At 35.8% G+C, this 23,074-nt stretch overlaps 1 protein-coding gene across 4 annotated transcripts in view; it reads right to left on the bottom strand.

Moving 5' to 3' along the window:
• The window catches only part of Ptbp2 (polypyrimidine tract binding protein 2), a 71,954-nt gene that overhangs the window by 5,197 nt on the left and 43,683 nt on the right, over window positions 1–23,074 (bottom strand). For 2 of the 4 annotated variants that reach the window (XM_008833679.3, XM_008833680.3), the window contains exons 8-10: window positions 17,631–17,826; window positions 1,797–1,951; window positions 329–362 (exon numbers count right to left, since the gene is read on the bottom strand). In XM_008833679.3, coding sequence (XP_008831901.1) covers window positions 329–362; window positions 1,797–1,951; window positions 17,631–17,826 — 385 coding nt within the window. The remainder of the gene's footprint in view (window positions 1–328; window positions 363–1,796; window positions 1,952–17,630; window positions 17,827–23,074) is intronic. The other 2 variants (XM_008833681.2, XM_008833682.3) reach the window with 1 other exon arrangement.

The raw sequence follows: 23,074 nt of genomic DNA, 5'->3' as shown, positions 1-23,074 counted from the left end.
TTCAGACACCAACATGATCACTCACTCCATCTCAACGTTCACACAAATGAACAAAGAAGAACAAGAATTTGAACAGTGAATTTTGAAAAGAATAATTTCTGATAAACCCTCAAAGCTATGTGAATGATATTAAATTAAAAACCATGCAAAATAAATCAGCATGCATTAAAACAAACTTTTGTGTCTATGGAGAGTTTTAAATAGCAAAGAAAAATAGCAAAAGATTTACTATTCAACTTTAAGCCAAAGTGCTAGCTACAAATAAGAATTAAGGTGAAACAAAAAAAATCAAATCAATAATAAAAGTATAGTGCTAACAATAACATACCGAAGAGGGTAAACAGACTTTGGGGCGTAACCATCTTTAGAAGGAGAGAAGAGCAAGCAGCGTAAGACAAGAAGAGAGAAGAGTCGAGGAAGAGCGGAGATGAACAGATCATCCATAACGAAGGGTGGTTCCCGCAGAATGGTGAGGTGGTCATGGATCATGGTTCAAGGCGGTTAATTGGGGCAAGTTGGTCCGAGGAACATTTGTTCAAGCACAGAAGCATGAACATAGGGAATGGAGACAGGGAATGAAGACAAGGACAAGGAAAATAAAGGATAAGACAGGGAAGGGAATGGGCATTTGGGAAAAGACAAGGAAAGGGGAGGTGAACACACAGGGAAAAGGATGAAATGGGGAAGGGAAACAGCAATGCAGAAGAAAAAAATAAGGAATCGGGGAACAAAAAAAAAATAAAATATAGGTCAGTACATAGGAAATGCAGGAATTTGGTCAGAAAATGGTTGGTTTATGTACTGTACAAGAAAAACTGAGTAAAATGTAGTCATCCAAGACAAATATGGGTAAAGTACATCTATATCAAAGAGTAAATTACAGCATTTCATTTCAACATAGGGAAGGAAAGCATGCATAGGAATTTTAAACTTTGAACTTTAACTGCATAAGCATGGCTGGTTATGAAATGCAGGCACAAGTCTTAAACAAAGGCACTCTGATCAAACACTTTAGCATGCAAATTGTGAATGGTAACAGTATTAATTGATAATGTTCCTTATTAACAGAGGCCAATCAGAAATGAAACAACTTTTCAAATTAAACATCATAAACTAACACATTTGAGGATCCCACATTTCATACCAGCTTTCATAGCAATCAAAACAAAATATAACAGACATAAAATGTACAACTGAAGAAAATAAGAGCAATTTTATTTAACAGGGGAGGGGAGGTAAAGTTGAAACTATTTTTAGAAGACAATGACTAATAACTGCAAAGAAAAAAATTACTAAGAAAGGCTGGAAGAGTGCCTCGTCAAGATCTTTGGAAGAACCTTCAAAGAAAAATGTATTAGAGTAGTTCACATAAAATAAGATTTAAAAAAAATACAATGACACATAAGCATGAAATGAACAAGCAAATAATTAGAAAAGGCAAAGAGCAAAATTGCTTTACAGTTATATTTGCAAAATTAGATCACGTTTGCCTTTGAAAACAACAAAAAATAAAAAGCCAAATTATGGTACTTCACCATATTTTTCTTAGGAAAAATAGGTTGTTAGGTTAAAAAAATATATATATATACACACACATATATAAAGAGATATGACTATCTAAGAAAATAAAGTACCACCTAAACAAGTACATAGATTTTATTTAGAAACAGAAATACAGAAAATTCTTTGGCTAATGAATATACATAAAAAGAAAGTCAAGTGCAAAACGAAATAAATATGAAAAACTTCCACAAATGAAATGGAGTTGAGTAAGCACTAAAAATTATGTTACTAACCTCTTCATTTAAATTGCTAACCAACAGGACTGTATTGCCACCAGCTGACACTCCAGGCATACCCACTCGGCCAGCAGCAGCTGCAGCAGCTGCTGCAGCAGCATTTGGAATAGCCAGAGGACTGAGAGCTCCTGGAACAGCTGCAACAGGAAGCCCTAATTTTAAAATAAAGCATATTTTACGAAACACACACAAGTCGTTTACAAAACCAATTTCAGCACGATGGCTGCATGGCTTGCGGCTGACCGTTCCAAATGGCTCCTGTAAGTTAATTTTTATGGTGTTTAGAAAAATGCTTTGTTGGTGTGAAGCAGTTAGAGGAAATTAACTGATTTCAGCAGTCATTCATTTATTGTGTGATCTAAGGTACATACCTGTATGTTTAAAAATTACGTATTTAATAGTCCATATCTTCCTATAGAAAAGGAAACAAAGCATGAAGAATATATTTCCAAGTCAAGAGACTTGAAAATTTTCCTTCCATGATTTACAGTTGAGAAGTCAATGTAAAAAGCCATCCACGTAATGGCACCATCCCACTTCTACAAGTGTGGTCTTCTTCATACACTAGTTTTTTAAACCACTCAGAACTTATGAAACAAATTTAGTAATTCTTTCAGTTTCTAGAGACAAATCATCCTAAGTAACTCATGAAAATGACCTACAGAAATGCCATAGTCAAATTTGCTTACCTTTTAAAATTCCATACTCAAGTGGAAACAATGGACCTCAACTACCTTTAATCCTTAAATTCTTTATACTATTTTGTCAATAAGTATTTATTCACTACTGAATTTCTGTTCTTTTTCACAACTTCACACCTTCCCGTGAAAGCGGCAACAGCACCCAACTTAAGCAACAATGAGCTAATATACTTGTTTAAAAATGGCCCTTAGCACTGTGGCTTCGTAGGTTCCAATTTTATTCCTCCCTTCTTTGTAGCTTTTCTGTGCATTTCTTTAAGATTTGCTGGTACCTTTAGCTTCAGAGATCTTTTTTCTTGTCAGGATCGCTAGTATGAACCTTTCACTGGCAGTCTGAAGAGGTCTTTAAGAAACACAATTCCCAAGTTTCTGACATGAAAAAGTTCCCTCCAATTTCTTAACTCAGTTTTTCTCCCTTCTCTGAGCACTCTTATCAGTAGAATGATGAGTCTCATTTATACAATTGTTCTGGGTAAATGTTTTTTTTTGTGGCCTTTTGCCAACTTTCCTTTGTATTTACTTTTTCTTTCAGAAATGCTCCAAGTTACACAAAAGAGGCTAGAATAATGGATCACCATGCTCCATCACCCATCATATCATGGGCAATCTTGTTTCTTCCACTAACCTCTTCTGTTTGTTCTCTGAGGTATGGGACTTTTTAACAAGTGTATGCATACATGTGTCTGCGGGCCCAGGATGGAATGTCTTTTCCATTGCTCTCCCCTTTGTTTCTGGAGACAGCATCTCTCATTGAACCTGAAGCTCACTGATTCAACTGAGCTGGCTGCCCGATGAACCTTGGGGATCTATCTGGCTTCACCCCCCCAAGGCCACCATCATACCCCCCCACCCCACCCCACACTGGGGTTAGAGGGGCACTGCCACCACAGGTTTTTTCTTACATGGATTCTGGGGATCTGAACACAGCAGGCACTTCATTCACTAGGCAGTTTCCCTAGCCTTGACCCCTTTTATTTTTCAAGTAAACGTCAAATTTAAGGATCTTACTATAAAGTAGGACATTCTCATGTCTCGTGCTGACTAATGCACAGTACTCTTCAGTGTCTTTTGGACCCTACAGTGAGGATCTTTTCAACCAACTACTCTGATGCATTATTAAATTCTTCATGTTAAGTATAACAGTTCTCATCACATTTCATAGGTTGTTTCCATTTAACATTGAATTCAAAGGATTTTTTCATGTTTTTGTTAAAGCAAGCATATACTTACAATCTATAGACATTCATACTAAGTAATTTTTTTTTCTTTGCATTTGCTTGGAAAGTGACTTCTCCATGCCTACAAACAAAAACACCAACAACACAAGGAAAAAAAATAATCCCAGCATTTTCAGGCAGTCTGGCTCAATGTGCAGAGCATTCAACTTAGGTTGACAATATGATTATTTAATAGTAATGGAAATTCCAGATGTAGTAATTATATTGTCCAATCATTTCTTTGTTTTTCCTTTAATTGGCTACCTCTTGAAGGAAAAATAATTTTAAAATGCAGTTAAATTTCATGGTCTTTATGAGTTCCAAAATTAATAGTAACAAAAAACCAAATGAAAACAAAACCACCAACTACAATACATTTAGTGCAATAGAAAACATGTTCATATCAAGCCTCAAATTCTCTTTAACAGTAAAAAGATTTTTTTTTAAAAGTTATTTGATAAATAACAAAATTGTTATTTTGGGAGAAATGTTCCAACAGGTAAGAAAAGATTCCCAGGGCCCACTAACCCAGAACACATTCACTGCAAAACAATCAGTGTGGTGTCAAAACTAAAATAACCTCAGCATTTTCTCTGTACATCTCTTGATTAGCATTTTCTGAGTATGTACTAAAATTTTCTAGAACTTTGTATCAAACAAAGAAATTCTGAAACATTTGGTTTCATAACAACTTTTACACTTAAAAATTACCAAAAACCACAACAAATTTTTATTTGGATTATATTCAGACATTTATCATAATAAAATTAAAACCAAAACCTTTTTATAAAATGAAACAAAAAAATCCATACACCTATACACTCTATATGCTTTAAGAGTGATATACAAAATTCTTTTTTATACCAGTAAGAAAACCAGAGTCAAATTAGTTAAATGTATTTTGCATTATTGTGAAGAAGTGTTTTGATTTTTGTGTACTCCATAATGCACAGAGATTACCAAAGATCATTAGTAACATTTTATAAACAGACTACTTGGTATATCCCTTGCTCAAAAAAAAGACCCCAAAAACCAAAACTAATGAATCTAAAAGATAAACTTAATTCATTTAAAAGAAAACACTGTAACAAATGACATTTTTGTAGCTAAAATTACAGATTACTGAGATTTATAGTTCTAAATCACCTTTTATTAATTTTCTATTGATTTCTTCAAAACACTACTAATTCATAAAATATAGCAAGATTTCCACTTGTTTCCACTTATTTTCTGTCTAAATATAGTTAATACTTCATTTTTGCCTTTATTAAAAAGATAGTCAACTTTACAGCAAAAAAAGTTGGGGCTCAAACCAGAAGCAATTTACCTACTCTTAGTAAGGAGGCGATAAAAACACTATCAAGAAGTAGAATGTAAGCTATGAAGACTTCATTACTGTTTACCTCTGTTTAAATGCTAACTCACAGTCTCCTCCCTTTTCCATTTACTACCTCCATTTTAGGCCACTAGACTACACTAAGCAGGGTAGTCAAATGCCAAAGGATCTTACTACAATTTAAACAGCCTGTAATATGCTCCAAGTACTTTCTTTGGGAGCTATGGCAATCACTTTTTTCTCTCAATACCACTAGCTATGTTTTCACTTCCATTTTTCCTCTCCTAGGTTGATAACAGGAAATCTACCTTCACTTCTAAATCTCTGGTATAATTTAAGCCAAACTTTTCAATCAGACTTTAAAAGCCTCTAGAGACGGATTTCATTTTCTCTCCAAATACTCTAAAAAATTCTTTGTCATTAACACAAAATTTTTTGTATTTAATCTATAACCTTGTTTCATGATGCACTAACTGATGAAACTGCAATTACTAACTTTAGAAGGTAATAATTGCCTCTTTGCAAAACTTACATGTAACGTGCCACATTGCATACACCAGTTTTTTATTTTTAATTAGAGAAATTCTAATGATTTACCTCTTTAAGTACATTAATCCACCTTTCATTACTATACAAATTACTTGACACTAGGTACTTACGAAGAAGAGGTTTATTTAACTTAACAGTTTGGGGACTTCAGAGTCAAAGATGGGGCAGTCACATCAGTTTGGTGTCTGGTAAGAGTCTCCTTTTTTGGGTTTAAGACGGTAAATGACATTAAAATAGGAGTACAGGTAGAAGAGAGAGAGATCACATGGGGAGTTCAGTAGGAAGGGACAGTTCCACTCTGAGCAGCCTTCTCTTAAAAACCATAAAAACTAAACCAATTCCTTCAAAGGGTATCAAGACCGTCCCATTAGACTTCACTGTTTAAAGATCTCATCACCTTTTAATATTTGGGATTATTACATGGGAGAACTCTAACACATGAACTCTTGTTGGAAAGAAATCACATCCAAACCATAACTAGCTATTGCCAGTCTGGCTCCAATTCTGCCCTTAACTTTCTGTATGAACATGATAAAGATCCCTTCTACCACTCACAAAGGTTGTAAGCTAAAAAGGTATTTTTCTAGGCCTCAATATTTTCATTACACTTTTGATCCAATCTACTACAATCAATTCTAGGACTTCAGCCTGAAAAACAAATACTTGTGAACATGTGGCAAGGATTCATTCTATGCCAGGTACTGTGTAAAGTCCTTTGCACATATTAACAGTTCTCACAATATCCTTAGATGAGAAGGATTATAACCATTATGTCCATCACAAATGGGCAAGCTGAGCCAGTGAGGCTGAGCCAGATTTTGAAATGATAGATTTCAAATAGATTATGAATTTTGCCCACTGTAAATGATTTCCCTTGGTAAATGCTCTACTCCTTAGCCGTCATGCCATTTCTCTCTCCTATCACATACTTCTTCAGAGTATTTCTTACCATTACTTATATGTGACTTCTATTTTTGTAAGCAATCTTATGGCATCTACTGCATTGAAGAGCTACTCCCAGTTTTAATCTTATGTGTTTCAGCCATCTCTTTTCTATTTTTGACACTGGGGACTGAACCCAAGGGCCTTACACTTGGTAGATAAGCACTCTACCACTGAGCTAGACCCCCAGCCTCAATCTCATGTTCATCCACAATATGAACTTCCCGAAATTTTCACTTCAACCATTTAATTCTCTTGTGCTTTCAAAATAAAGGAAAATTTTATGTATAGCTTCTGAATTCACAACTTCGCAAACTTTTGTCAAAATTAAATTAAATATTTCATCAAAATTCTAGGTTAAATTTCCTATTGTCGGGCAGAGTTCTCCACATTTCATTCTTCACAAGTTCCCACATTTCTCCCTTTGTTTTTCTAGCCTCTAGTGCTCCTAGCCCCTGTTTTTTTTTTTTTTTAACATCTCAAATATACACTGGAGCCAGTTTTTTTTGTTTGTTTTTTTTTCTTTTTGTCTTTTTGAAACAGGGTCTCCCTGTTGCCCCAGCTGGCCTGGAACCCACTATATAGACCAAGCTGGCCTTGAACTCACAGATCCACCTGCCTCTGCCTCTGCCTCCCAAGTGCTGGGATTAAAGGCGTGTGCCACCATGCCCAGCTAGAAGCCAGTTTCCTAAAGGAAATTGATCATCCTTAATTTGGAAACATCCTTCATAGCAAAGGTTCTTAACCAATATTTCCGTTATATCTTTGACAATCTGATGAAAGCCAAATAATTAAGTCTCATGAGATGGTTACAGGATACTTGGAAGCTTGTTTTTTACATCCTAAGGTTAATAATCCCCATATAAAATTCACAGATAACATTATTTCTAAGATCTTGCTCTGCAATCATTCTTTGTGACCTGATTCTTTCATATTTTCCCAATTATTCTGTGCTATTCAACTGTTTGCTATTCTCAAAATATGATATACCATATTTGCTCACACTATGTTCTTGGCCCCCAAACCTCTCCCATGCCTGGCACGGTGGTACATGCCTTTAACCCCAGCACTGGGAAGGTGGGTGGAGCCAGTATGGTCTACATAGCAAGTTCCAGGTCACCCAGGGCTACACAGTGAGACTTTGCCTAAATAAATAAATAAATAAATAAATACATACATACATACATACATACATACATACATAAAATCACTGGGTTCCATAAACCCTAAAACCACACCAATATTATACATATTTGCTTATGTCTAATTACAGCTATTCTTGTTAGCTGTACTCCACAAGAATACAAAGAACAGAGCCCTTCTTATTCCCCTGTTAACAGTAATATAATTTGGGGAAAAAAATTAAAAACAGTATAGTTGTTTTTTTTTTTTTTTTTAAATCTAAAAATCAAGACTCTAAATGAAATGGTCTATATGTGTCTCATGCTTTCTGGGTATATCTTTATAGTTAATAAAAATTTCCTGCATTATCTTTACCTCTAGGCTAAAGGCAGATTTTTGTATCATGATTTACCAACAAGTAACTGCAGACACAGAGGTAATGTTCTTTTTAAGAAAGCTTTTTGATGTTTTATGAATATCATATGTCAAAGTCAAGTCTTCCTTTGAATGGAACTACACAGATTAGGTGGGCCTCAAACTCAGAGATCCGCCTGCCTCTGTCCAGTACTGGGTAAGGGTGTGCAGCACAACACCTGGTTGTTAATTCTTAAAAGCACAAAATTCCTTTTTCTACCTTTCTTTTTTAATCCTAGGCTAGCCTTGAACTTCGATACTTCCCACATGGGATTACAAGTGACTATCACCATAATAAGCTTCAAATTAAGTCTACAGTCTGATTTGATTTTAAAGCCAAAGGCTAGAGCTGAGTGCATGGAATTCAGGCAACTTAATTTTGAAAATACTAAGTCTGGGATGAGTATGAGGAAAAGTCTTCAAGTACCTGTTATAGAAGAGACAAAGGTAGATAAAAGATTAAACAGAAGAGAACTTCTTAAAACTACTACAACTGAGAATAACATAATCAGTAGACATAAATTAAGCATGATCACTTGGTCATCTTTTGAAAACTTCATGCAAGATTGCTGCTCTGGAGAGTTGCAGTGACCTGAGAGTAATACTGATCCTACTTTCACTGAGAATGAAGCAGCACCAGCTGGTGTCATACCAGCTTCTTCTCATGTCTCCATCCACCAGAATAGGCCTAAAGCACTCATCACCAAACCTATTTTCTTTACTCAGAAAAGGAAAACCACTGCAATTTAATACACATCCACTCAAATATTATTTGGACTTAAAAGTTGAAAAATTGTCTTCACGGTAGAGGCTCAAATTTGTGAATGAGAAGTTAAGATTTTCATCCATTAACAGAAATTTTCATATGAATAATTCTACTTCATTCAACTGAGCTTTTCCAGCCTGTTTCTTGTTTGTCAGTACCCAAGGCTGGCCTCAAAGTACAATCCTCCTGCCTCTGCTTCTTGAGTGTTGGGACAACGGGCATGTATCACAATACCTCATCTCCCAATTTCTTTTCTAAAAAAATTTAAGACTTACTTATACATTAGTTAAACACAATAAATGACATGAAGAATTCTAAATAACAAAAGTGGAATCTAAGTAACTACTTTTAAACTGGCAATTTTCTAGGTATTCTGAGGGTAGAAACTATCTCAAAAAGGATCTGTCTAGGTATTTTTACAGTAGAGCCCAATTTTTATATGATTAAATGAGAGAAAGAAAAAAAAAGATAGTCCTTTCTATTATTCATAATAATACAAAAAGATTCATGTTTCTGGAGCTCTCTTTCACTGGGGTTTCTTTTTAGGAAAGTACTTAATTGCCAACATCACATTAATTAACTAAAAGTGGCCTTACGGACTGACAAAAATATCAAGCAATATTTCTGTCTTTTTAAGTGCTGGTGCTACTAATGGTTCAGAGACACTCAGAAAACGCAATCATATCTAGAGAACACTGAAACCCCCTAATAATCTATACTCTTATTAAGTAGTATCCAAAGGATGACAATAACCCATTTTCATAACACATACACAAATGAAAATACACAGGCATCAGTGCATAAATTTTAAGAAAATATTAGAACAGCTCTATTTCCTCACTGATAATGCTGATTTCTTATCAGTTTGGATTTGTAGCTTCCTTCCCTTACTATGGTAAATATCATAGTGTATATAACATACGGTCTTAGAAAGGCTGATTGTTTTCTGCATATCTTGCAGAGTCACATCAAAAAAGCATTTGGCAAATGCAATTTTAGGAAATGCTTAAAATCAGGCAATATACTCATACACATAAAATAAAAATAATTTTTTTTTAAAAAAATCAAAAAGATGCCAGGCATGGTGGCGCACGCCTTTAATCCCAGCGCTCGGGAGGCAGAGGCAGGCGGATCTCTGTGAGCTCAAGGCCAGCCTGGTCTACATAGTGAGTTCTACAATAGCTGAGGCTACAGGGAGACCCTGTGTCAAAAAGACCAAAAAAAAAGCAAAACGACTAAAGGAAAGGTACTACAACACTCCAGATAATTTTGAAAAAGAATGATAAAATGATGAAAAATTTTAAACATTAATACTTAGTATATAACTACAATAACCAAAGCAACATGGTACTGGCAGAAGCATAGAAACAAGGAAAAACCAGAAAATAAATACAAACATTTCTACTTACTATATCCAATTGTGATTACATACTATATCTGGAAGAAGGCCAGATGCAAATCAATGGAAAAGGTCCAGTACTGGGGCAAATGAACTATCTAATTAAAAAGTCTCTGTCCTACACCTTGGTCCTTATACAAACAACAAAGAAACAAAAAAACAGTAAATGAGATCACAGAATTAAATATAAACCAAAAAACTAAAACCACTGAGAAAGAGGACATTTTCTCAATCTTGCACCAAATTCTTCTATTTGACACCCAAAGCATAATCCACTGAGAAAAAAAAAAAAAAAAAAATTACTAATTGATCTCAATCAAAATGATGACTTGAGCTATGAAAATTCTGTTCAGGGATGAAAAGGTGTATCTCAGGTGTTCTGTCATACATGGAATCTAGAATTTTAAAAGGAGACATGAGAGTAGGAAGAAAACTAAGGAAAGAGAAAGGGAGGGGGTGAGGCAAGAAAGGGAAATAAAGGGTTGAATATTGACTAAAGTACATTACACACTTTTATGAACATGTCATAATAAAACCCATAAACTAATATGTATCAACGAAAATATTTGCTTAAAAATATATTTAAATTCCTAAAGGTGGAGAGAAAATACTGACAAATCACATCTGATATAAGCCTTATACACACAACACATAAATGGCACAGAAAGAAGAAGAGCACATGAAGGTATTAATTCTCTCCATGAGTCTTACTCTCTCTGCCCTCTTGAGTGAAATGACTGGTTTATTTTTAGCCAATTATCTAGTTGGTTGCTTTGTTGAATTTTGGGTGCCATTTATGCAAATAAAGTATTAAAATGCTGCCCAATAGCTACAATGGGATGTCTTTTTGTGAGGAGGACACCACAAAAAAACTTTACTAAAACCCCAAAATGTAGCATATAAAAATTACAAGCTTAGGGGGCTGGAGAGATGGCTCAGTAGTTAAGAGCACTGACTGCCCTTGCAGAGGACCTGAGTTCGATTTCCAGCACCCACATGGTGCCTACAAACCGTCCTTAACTCCAGATCCAGGAGAATCTGAAGCCCTCTTCTGACCTCTACAGCACTGCAGGACATAGGTGCACTCATATACATGCAGGCAATACACGCATACACATAAAATAAAAAATAAAATACTTTTTAAAAAGTGACAAGCTTAATTCCCTAGCAATAATTTTCAACTCTCCCTTCACTAAAATCATTTTGGTTCAAAAGCTGAGAGTACTTGCTGCTCTTGTAGGCCCCAACTTCAGTCTCCAGCACTCATGTCAGACAGCTCACCATCACCTGTAACTCCAGCTCCAAGGGATCCAACACCCTCTTCTGGCGGCGTGCGAACATACACACACACACACACACACACACACACAACTAACTTTTTAAATCTAAAAGAAATATATTAATGTCTTAGATGCACACCCAATGATTTTTAGTTTGGAGCATAATCTAGCCTGGTGAATTAAATATCTATCAAGTTTGAGAAATACTATAAAACAAAAATTAACCTTTATCAAAAACACTGTACCTTCACAGTTATCAATTATTTTGCTTTTGCTAGGACTGCATAAGAACAGTTCTTGTTTTATTCAACTTAAGCTACAAAGAAAGGTCTATTCTTTTGATGAATTAACTGCTTTGATTTTAAGTGGTAAAAATAAGATGAAAAATTACTTCTAGCAATTTTCTAAACTGATCTACCCTTAATAAATCAACAACACTTTAACATGACAAAAACGATCTTTTTAACAATGTCTCAATTTATAATCAAGAATTTTTGATCACCTTGGTTTCTGAAATAGGGTATGTAAGTGAATAATAAATGGACTTTCAAGTTTGTGATTATATATTTAAATGACAGGTTTTTAGCTAAGTACAAAGCACTGTGTCCCTTTTCTGAATACTGCATTTTCAGAAACACTGTGATTCCTAGCACTTGCAGAGGTAGGAAAACTAGGTATATATGTTGGTTCTGAAGCAACTGCTGTCTAAAATAAATAAAATTTGAAATACTGATTTTTAAAAGTAATGACATTCATTGAAACAGCGAAGTATAACTAGGTAAATTTATCCCTCAAATATTTAACAGGATATTTAAACAATATAAAATCTGTGTAACAAAGAGGCACCCTATCCATTTTTTCAAAGTTCTGCTGAAAGAAAGACTAAGCAAAAAATTAATCTTACCAACATTACTTTGGCTGTACTCTGAAATCACCCAACTAAATAAGAGATAAAGAACAGAGAAAAGACTTGGTTATCATTCCAGAAAGCATGGCATCACTGATACAATACTGGATATCCCTGTCAAGTGTTTGGAAACCACTTTCAAAAGCACAGCACTGAAATCGGCACACTAGCATACCCCTACAATTCCAGCATCCCAAGGCTGCAGTACAAATACAGCAAGATTGAGACTCTGCATCATAAAATTGTTTTTTAAAGGCATCATTTTTTTTTTTTAAAGTCACAGTCAGATAAATTATAGAAATACTTTTCTAGGGGCTAGAGAGATAGATCAGCAGTTAAGAACACTGGCTGCTCTTCCAGAAAACCCAGATTCAATTCCCAGTACCCACATGGCAGGTAGCAACTGTCCATAACTCCAGTTCCAGGGGATCCAATGCCCTCTTCTGATCTCTGTGGGCATTGTACAACAAGGGTACACTTACATACAAGCAGGCAATACACTCATACACATAAAATTTTTTTTTTCTACCCAAGTGTGTTCTATGCTTTTGATCCCAGTTCTCAGGAGGCAGGGGCAGGCAAATCTCTGTAGACCAGCTTGGTCTACATAGTGAGTTCTGGGCCAGCTGGGATTACAGGGAGACTTTGTCTCAAAAATCAGAACAAGGCAAAAAACAGAGAAATACTTTTAAAAATTAGCAATTCTAAAATAAAGTGAAGACTCAGTTTATATCAAATATAAACATACCTCTTTAATATGTACTTTGTAAGAGCTATTGTAAACCCTGATTGAAAGACTCCAGACAACGAAGAAATTATAAATACTAAATGTTTAAAAATGGAAAACTAGTTTGTAAGAAAAACAACCAACCAGACATTTCCTTATCAAATTAATATGCTTTGAAGTTAGAAATAAAGCCAGGTATAGGGGAGCGAACCAGTAATTTCAGCACCAGTGAGGCTGACGCAGGCAGACCAAGAGTTCAAGGCTGGTCAGAGACATGTAGCAAGTTCTCAGTAAGTTTGGGTTGCACAGTGACAGGATTTCAACAAAGAAACAGTACTCAGGGTTGACAGGAAAAGTAGCTCAGTCAGCCTCCCACACCATTTGTCTTACTAAAGACTAATACCATCTTTCCAGGAAGAAATCTGAAAAGCTATCAATAACCTTTAATATTTTTTTTGGGTTCAGTAATTCTAAGAATATAGCCTAAGGAAATAAGACAAAATTTTAAATAAAAAGAATGAAGTAAATGTCTACTTTCAGAGGTAGAATGCACTGCTGGGGTATGTAGCTCAGCGACAAGAGCCTTAACTAGCACTGCAAAAGGTTCAATCCCCAGCAACGGCAAAAGCCCAACAAAAAGAAGACAAAAACCCAATAAAGATACAATGTACCCATTATAATAATACACAGCTATTAAAATTATTTCTATTAAAAAGTTCCAAGTTAAATGAAAACTATAATAAAGAAAAGGACAGGGTTGACAGAGCTCCACAGGAAATCCTGCTGTTCCAGGAAAAGACATGGCAGAAGAAAGTCATTCAAGATCTGAAAACCAAACACAGGATGTGGAAAATGCGAGACACTGAAGCAAGCTAGGATTTGAGAATGAATAGATGGCAGAGGTACAGCATTAGCTTAGTGTACCAAGGGTGATTCCAGCTGGAGTAAATCTGAGGACTGAGAGAAGCAGGCAGGTTTCCAAGACCAGGAGTAATTCCTCGTGAATGCTGGTGGTGAACAATTGTAGTGGTTTTTGTGAATGTCTCTGCTGGATCTCAACCTTGCACAGGCCTGAGCAATTCTATAGCAACAGCAGCACAGGACTCAAGCAATCTGTGCAGGCAGGTGTGGTGATGCATGCCTACAACCCTAGCACTTGGGAGCCGGAGGTAGGATCAGGGGTCCAAACCCCTCACCTGTATAGCAAGTTGAGGCTAGCTTGGGCTACATGAGAACCTGTCCCCCAAAAGAAAGAAAACAACAAACTAACCTATTCAGGAGACACTATGGAGGCTATGTCAAAGAACAGGGCTCTGAGTGTCCAGGAACATATGGAGAAAGTGAGATTAAGAAATTTGAAGGGTAAGCTGGGTGTGGTGGTTCATGCCTATAGTCCCAGCACTTGGGAGGCAGAGGCTTTATGAACCACAACAATGACAAAACCAGCAAATTATTTTTATTGCAGTGTGACACTTTTACCTTGGGGGTAATCAACAGCTCTCTAATTGGAATTAAGGCCCACTCAATAGAAGGGAATGCATGCATGGTACTATAAACATAACCAAGTACACATGTCTAGAAAGGCCAGAGACCCTAGAGATGAACTTCTATCACATCCCTAGACCAAAGTAATTTCTTACAACAGATGGTAACTATTATAAAGTTCCACAAATGGTGAAAATGCAGACCTGACTGTGGGGTGGCCAGACCTAATAGAACAATACAATCTCTACACCTAAGGTTCAGGGAACATTGTGGAAGAGGGGGGTGGAACAATTATAAGCCCAAGAGACAAGATACGTGCCACTAGTTAATGCAGCCCAGACATGATAGGGAAACTACATCAATGAACTCTCCATAGTATGATAGCCTAACAAGATTTGAATGACAAAATCAGCTGACATGTCAATGTGGATGGAGGAAATTGCACGGGTCCCATCTCAAGATGAAGAGTTACAGACAATCAATAGATGCTAAGGGAGGGAGACTTACTCAGTTTTCTCCAGAGACTAGCTCCCTGAGAGGCTATCTAATCACCAGTGGGCAGCCCTAAATACATGTACACATGATCACCACTAAATCGACTCAGTAAATTATATATATGTAAACTGACAAATGTATGTACATGTAACAATAAGAGGACAAATTGTGTGTGTGGGGGGGGATACATGGAAGAGTTGGAAGAGTGAAAATTCAGTAAATTATATATATGTAAACTGACAAATGTATGTACATGTAACAATAATAAAGACGACAAATTGTGTGTGGGGGGGGATACATAGAAGAGTTGGAAGAGTAAAAATAATGCAAATACAATGCTCACGTATAAAATTCTAAAAAAAAGGGGGGGGGGGTTGTGAACCAAGCAAAAAGGCCAGCAAGACAGCTCAGCAGGTAAAAGAACTTGTCTCTGAACCCGACCATTGTAGTGAAAGAACTCTCTGCCAAGTTATCCTCTGACTACAAAATACACATCATAGAGTATCCATCAACACACAATACATACAACATGAAATAAATGTAAAAACATACACATACACAAAACACAACAAAAAACTAAGTAAATGTTAGCAGTTCAATGACAGAGCACTTGCCTAGCACACACGAAGCCTTAGGACTGATCGACAGCATCCCATTAAAAAAAAATAGCTTACATGCTCTTAATGCAAGATACACCAAAAAAATGAAGTATAAAGTAAGCTAATTGTGCTAAAGCTTCACAACTCTTGTTTTTATTGTGTATATACATATTCATGTAGGTGAGTGTGTGCAGGTGCACATGTGGAGGCCAGAGGCTGGTCCTAGGTGTTTTCCTCAATCATTCTCCAAATTATTTTTTGAGACAGAGTCTCTCAGTTAACATGGAACTCACTGATTAGCTAAACTGGCTGGCCAATGAACTCCAGGGACAGGAATCCTCCATTTTTCCCTGCACCTCAACCCCAGGGGTTACAAACAGACACAGTTGTACAGTTTTTTACATAGGTGCTAGGTATTCAAACCTCATGCTTACACAATAAGTACCTTACCAACTGACATCTCCCAGCCCTTTCGTTGTCTTTATAAGAAACAATTTTATTACTTTAAAATTTTTTCAACAAAGCCTTAAGATCACAAGTAGTAAATTCTCCAGAAAAATAAAAGTAACTTCAAAATATGCCACTATCCAGGATCCAAGCATATTCAACAAGCAAACATGAAGTTTCTTAAGAGTCCTAGAGCAAGTTATTGTTATAAACAATGTTCAACCATAGAGAGCCTTTGGTATTTTATCCTTAACTTTTTCTTTATTAAGTTACGCTTTTTTTGGGCACATATATTTTTTAATTTCCCAGAAACTATAAATCTTGCCACCATTACCTACTTTATCTGGCTGTTTTAAGGATTCAAAAATGTACCTGTCAAGTGCTTAGAAGAATACACAAGACCCAGAAGCTACTCGATAAATGTCTTTTTTCTTCAGGAATACAAATTCTGTCAAGACTTTAAAAACCCACGACAATGGTCAAAAAGCTATGTATAATTTATTATGGTCTCAATCTTGAATTTTATGTTAAAAACCATATACTATGAAATAAATAAAGATTCAACCAGATCCACATAGTAACTAAGATTCTGTCAGGAAATTGTTAACATCTATTACTTCAGTCATGACAAACAGCAATGGTTTGTGTCACACATATCAGAAAATTAAAGAGTCAGTTTTGTTTAAGGTCATTAAGATTTCAAGTATCAACTGATCTTGCACATTAGATTCTCATTTCATATATGTATTATATACTTACAAATGGCCAGCACAATTGTTATACATCCACAGTAAGTATCTCCAAACTCGTTACTAAGTTTTTTTTTTAATGATGGGCAGTAACTAAACTAAGAGCTGCTTTCTCAATCATCAATACTGGATTCTATACAGCTAGAAATCCTGATTTAAAGATAGTATTTAATACAAAGAAAATAAAAACATTTGCCACACACATCAAATCCAAGAGACATATTAAACTCCACCTAACAATAAATTTTCATTTAAATTGTTTTTAAAGATTTTGGGTACACTATGCTTTGAAAACCTTCATGAACTACTCTCATTTTTGTCTTTGCTAAGACATCATCTCTGCACACTGCTAAAGCAATCAGATAAGCCCTAATAAACAGGCATAAGGGCCTACACCTAAGACACACTCATTCTGATTATCACATCTGAAGCATAGGTATCAATTTTAATATTCAACAGTATTCTTTTATATTCGTTTTCCTTTCATTTGGGGAGAGTAGGGGAGTGAGGTAATAAAAGTTCTTCCTTCTAATAGCATTCCTATCTATACCTTTTTTAGAAGACAGAAACACATTAAATATAAATATAATTTGTTAAGGATCAAAATAAAAGATTCATTATACTTACTGCAGTTTAACAGGTACTTTCCCATTTAGCAATATGGGAGAAAAGTGATATAGACAATAAAAATCATACCTAAAAGGGAGGTCTCCTTGGCAAATGCTGCAGCAATAGCGGGGTCTAATGCAGGCTGGCCATCTCCAGAAGGAAGATCAGGTCGAGTATAATCCCTACTTTTATCATTGTTGTATTTTACATTTAAATTCACCAGTTTGGAAAAATCAATCCTTAGGGTACAGCAAGCATTATAAATATTTTGACCATCTAGGGCCTGTGAAAGTAAATAAAGTATATCAGCCATCTTAATATGGAAAATAGCAAAAACAGGAAAATGAATCAAATTTCGTATATCCTGTCATGCTGCTTCTGCTGTCAATGTATTCATTTCTACCACTTACTGCCATCTTTAAACAGAAAGTGCTACTCACTCAAAAATACACCATTTCATCAGCAATGCCAGTAATTCTTAATTTAAAAATGTTGTAAGCAGTTTAATTAAAGAAACAAACCAGGGCCGGCGCACGCCCTTAATCCCAGTACTTGGGAGGCAGAGGCAGGTGGATCTCTGTTCAGCTGAGGCTACAGGGAGACCCTGCCTCTAAAAGACCAAAAAAAAAAAAAAAAAAAAAAAAAAGAAACCAAAAAAACTATACTGTTAAGTCACACATATAAAGTCAGTAGCATTTACTAGTAAAGTCAGCTTGTATTTACTAGTTTACACAATATATTACACACACATTTTTTTCTGGAAAACACTACGTATATGAACTGACACGGCTTTATAAGGTAACTGTTGTTGGAATCCACACTGCATCAAGTTGTCCCAAGCCAAATAAATGCACTCCCAAGATGTTTAACAATTCCCATGAACTGGCATATAAACAAGTACTTCCATAAGATGAAATATTTGACCTTAATTAGAGTATCTTGATAAATTTAGCAAAGCCAATGTCATTCCAGGTAATTCTAGAATAGGAAGAGTGCTAGATGTAGAGTTAAAAGCCTAAACTTAGCTAGGTTATCCTAAAAATGCTACTGAACTCTCTGAATCTCAAGCAAATCATCACATAAAAACATCTCTATCACACAAATGTAGATACCAAATAACAACTTTGTCAGTAATATAAAACAATCAAACACCCTGCTGTAAAGGCAAATGATACACTTTTTTAAACTAGGTATTCTTTTAAAAGTAAAGGCATTCCCATAGGGAAACACGACTCAGGTAACAGAATCTGTGATTCTACACAGTATCAATGATACTGTGTCTGTGATATCAATGTCTATCAAAAGATGAGCAGCAAAATTTTACTTTTATATAATTATTTCAATATTATCTAAGAGAAAATACAACTTTGTAAGAGCTGGCTTTGAGTCATAGTATCTAGATTAATGCTAAAAGTACTGCAAGGAAGTTACTAAAACCATAATAAAGTCTTTTGAAAGTTGAATTATTTCTAAGCAGTACCAGAGTACCAAACTATTCAGAATGAAGTTACCACATTTTCAGAAAGCCCTCTAGAAACCTTTGACGTTTTCAATTTAAATTTTTAGAAAAAAAAAATCTCTTTATGAAAGTAGAAGATGCTTAATTATACACTGACTGCAGTTAAGAGCTGGAGAAACACCCAGACAAGTTGTAAATTAAAGCTGTGGAAAACTGAGGAGAGAAGAATAGGAATCCACACATTTTTCAACAGTGGCCTGAAGTAAGATGACTATACGTACAATAGGCAGAAAAACCAGATTAAAAATTTGTGCAGGCTTCATTTCCATCTCTGTTTATAATCACAACAATGGCACACAAACCAGTCCTGTGGTACAGCAGTCAGGATGCAAGCTGGAGCAAAGATTACTGACAGTTAAAGCTCAAAATAATTTTCAGCAAGACCCCTCAAATGTTCCTACTCTCAATGAAAATTCAGACAGGAAACAAAAATAATCAGAAAAAGTAGTTTTCATGTTAAATTAAAATTTATAGATAAAATAGTCATTAAAATTTAGGTAAAACGTTAAAAGAGACTATCCAGTTATAACAGCACAATGAAACATTAAATTCAGATTAAAAATCTGTAAAGCTACAATATTACGTCTACTTTACTGCAATATAAACTGTTTATATGTAATTTGCTTTTGTCACTGACTCTTGGGCCTAAGGATTAACAGATGCTTAGAGATCTTAAGCTTCGTATTCTTTGAATATCTTACTGCTTAGCTGTTATCAAGTCAGGAAAAAAAATTACCAAAATCAAGAATATAAAATTAGGCTTGCGACAGTAATTAAATACATTAGACCAAGTACTTATCGACATAGAACTCCACACTCAGGATTTTTTTTTTAATTATTTTTATTTTATGTGAATGAATGTACTGCCTGCATGTATGTGAGTACACCCGTGTCGTGCAATGCTGCGGAGATCAGAAAAGGGCTTTGGAGTCCCCTGGAACTGGAGTTAGGACAGTTCATAGCCACCATGTGGGTGCTGGGAATCAAACCCGGGTCCCCTACAAGAGCAGTCAGTGCTCTTAACCGCTGAGCCATCTCTCCAGCCCCTCAGGATTTTTTTTTTTAAATCCATCATAAATCCTACATTCATATGAATGTGGAATACACAAGATGTAAGTAGAATTTAGCAGGTATCAAGCAAACTGCCCCAACCTAAGACAGGAACATTTCATTAGTCTCTCAAAATATTTGCATAAAACACCAAATACTTTGTTAACAAGAACTGAATAACATGATCTTACTGCTGCAATTTACCTGGTTTCTGTTGCTGTTTTAACAAAGAATTAGAAGTACCCATAAGTATGCTAAAATAAGACAACATGCAAAGGTTCCAGAAAGTTCCTATCTTTGCCCAGTGCCTAAGAGAAACACACCATTCAAGAAAAGCTGTTTCTCATAATAAAAACAATGTGACATTTCCTATTCACTCATTGGAGTTAAAAATAGCTGCAAAAAATCTTTAAAAGTCAAAGTGAAAAGGAGAGTATATGACATATCTTGCTGTTTAAAACTGGGATATTCATATGTATCAATTAATTTTATTCATTCAAAACTTTATTGGAAACCCAATGGAAAGTGTGTCTTTGCTTTTCCAGTATAGTGCATACCAATAAAAATAGTAAGATGTTTTCTGGAAGGTCTTCTTTCAAAAATGTGAAAACCATTTACTTTACAATAATTAGGATTATTATTATATCTTTATTATCACCCTAAATGTCAATGCTCAATAAATACAGCAGAGAACAAACAAAGATGATATCCACTCACACTAACAGTCATCTAATAGCTATAAAGATCTAATCTAATTAAAGAAAGAATATGGAAGACTTCTTAGTGAAATTATAAAAGTGATATCTGATTTTTTAAAAAACAAAGCTGAAGCACATTAAAAGGAAAAGAAAATACAGTATTAACAAATGGCAAAGTATATGCCAGAGAAAGTATAAGGTCAGAGAAAACACATCTACGAATGATTTGAAATCTAATACAGTTTAAAAAGGGAGGACGGGTGAGAACTAGAGAAACAAGAAATTGATTTAATCCATTAAGCCATGCCAGTAACCATGGACTTTATCCTCTGGACAAAAGGCAGCCACTGATGGACATTAGAGTCTAAGTAATATGACTAAACTGAGATTTCTAGTAGTCTGTTGAAAAATAATGGGAATGGAATTAAGTTGCTGACACACGGAGTCTCATCAGGATACTAGCGACACTGAAAATGAGAATTTCAAGAGAATGTTGTCCTGACAGCTTAGATCAGATTAGTGCTACCAAACTAGCAGTTAAGGTTACTTTGCACACAGATGAGTTTGTGTCAAAACTTCTATAAGCATTGGGGACTGGAGATGGCTCTGCAGTTAAGAGCACTGGCTCTTCTTGTAGAGGACCTGGATTCAGTTTCCAGCAACCACATGGAGGCTAACAACTGCCTGTAAGCCCAGTTCCAGGGGATCCAACACCCTCTTCTGACATCCGTAGGCACTGCACAACATGGGTGCACTTTTATGCATGCAGGCAATACACTCATACACACAAAAAAATATATTTAAAAAAGTCTATAAGCATCAAATGGAAATGATGATATGTCTATCAAATTGCCTTCTAAATATCTGTTTACGGTCATAAAACTGCTATTGTGACCTTTGGCCAGAAAAGCTTCATTTTGTAGTGAGTGGCAGTTATTGTAGAGATGCATAACTGTTCTAAGTGCTGAGAACAAGTGACTATTGAATGCTCAGCCTTAAATGGGACATTTATATCACTCCCTCCAAGGCTCAGGGAACATCTCAGAAAGGAGGGCAGACAGAATATAAGAGCCAGAGGAAGGAGTCATGTGTTAGGAACGCTGTCCTCTCGACATGGCATTAAATCCTTGAAAGCTGTGATGACCTACACAAGACCTACACACACGAGCTGTACAAGCCTGGACCTGCCAACATTCCACCAAAGAGAGAAGAGAGGCTTACAGGTACCTTGCCTCCCTGAAGATCTACAGGCAGTCAATGGCTGCTGAGGAAGGGAGACATTTTCTTCAGTGGCACAGCCTTTGCTAAGTTGCCCCTGATCCTGCAAGTAACTCCTTCACCCATATACCTGTGACCCTAATTAAACTCATTCACACACACACACACACACACACACACACACACACACACACACGCATGCACACACACACACAGGCACACAGACATACGCGAAGTAGAAAGGGGACTAGCTGGGAGGAGGAAAGAGGTCAGTGGGAGTGGTAGGGGACAAGAGAGGGTAATGGGGTGAGCATGATTAAAGTATGTTATATACATAATGAAAAAACATAATTAAGCCCACAATGCATCATTCTATACGCTAATAAAAACTTTAAATTTTATTTTATTTTTATTTTCTGTGTATGAGTGCTTTGCCTGCATTTATATAATGCACATTCATGCAATGCCTGTGGAGTTAAGAAGAAGGCATCGGATCCCCTGGAACTACAGTTATAGACCGTTGTCAGCCACTATGTGTGTGCTGGGAACCAAACCCAAGTCCTCAGCAAGAGAAGCCTCTCTTTAACCTCTGAGACATCTCTCCAGCCCCCTAATAAAAACTTTAAAAAAGAAAATATACAGCAATATTTTCTTTTTTTAATTTTTCTTTAAATATTTTATTTTTTAAAAATTTTATGTGTATGAATGTATTGCCTGCATGTAAGTATACCCGTGTTGTGCAATGCCTGTGGAGCATGTGGGCGTTGGGAATGAAACTCAGGTCCTCTACAAGATCCAGTGCTCTTAACTACTAAGCCATCTCTCTAGTCCATTTCTGTTTTTAAACACACACACACACACACACACACACACACACACACACACATTCTACCAGCAACACTAAGCAAATTGAAACTGCAAATAAGCTAATTTGCACATTGGTACAAGTCAAAGGCATAGGGTAAAACATTCTGAACAATTCCTGTTTAGATGAGGGTGAGAGCAGAGATTTGAAGGATATAATGAACAGAAATTCAAGAATCAGA

The sequence above is a fragment of the Nannospalax galili genome, unplaced genomic scaffold (genome assembly GCF_000622305.1).
Source record: "Nannospalax galili isolate Female #2095 unplaced genomic scaffold, S.galili_v1.0 scaffold255, whole genome shotgun sequence".
Lineage (NCBI taxonomy): Eukaryota > Metazoa > Chordata > Mammalia > Rodentia > Spalacidae > Nannospalax > Nannospalax galili.
Note: the sequence above shows the minus strand (reverse complement) of the source record. Positions and strands in the feature narration are given on the sequence as shown.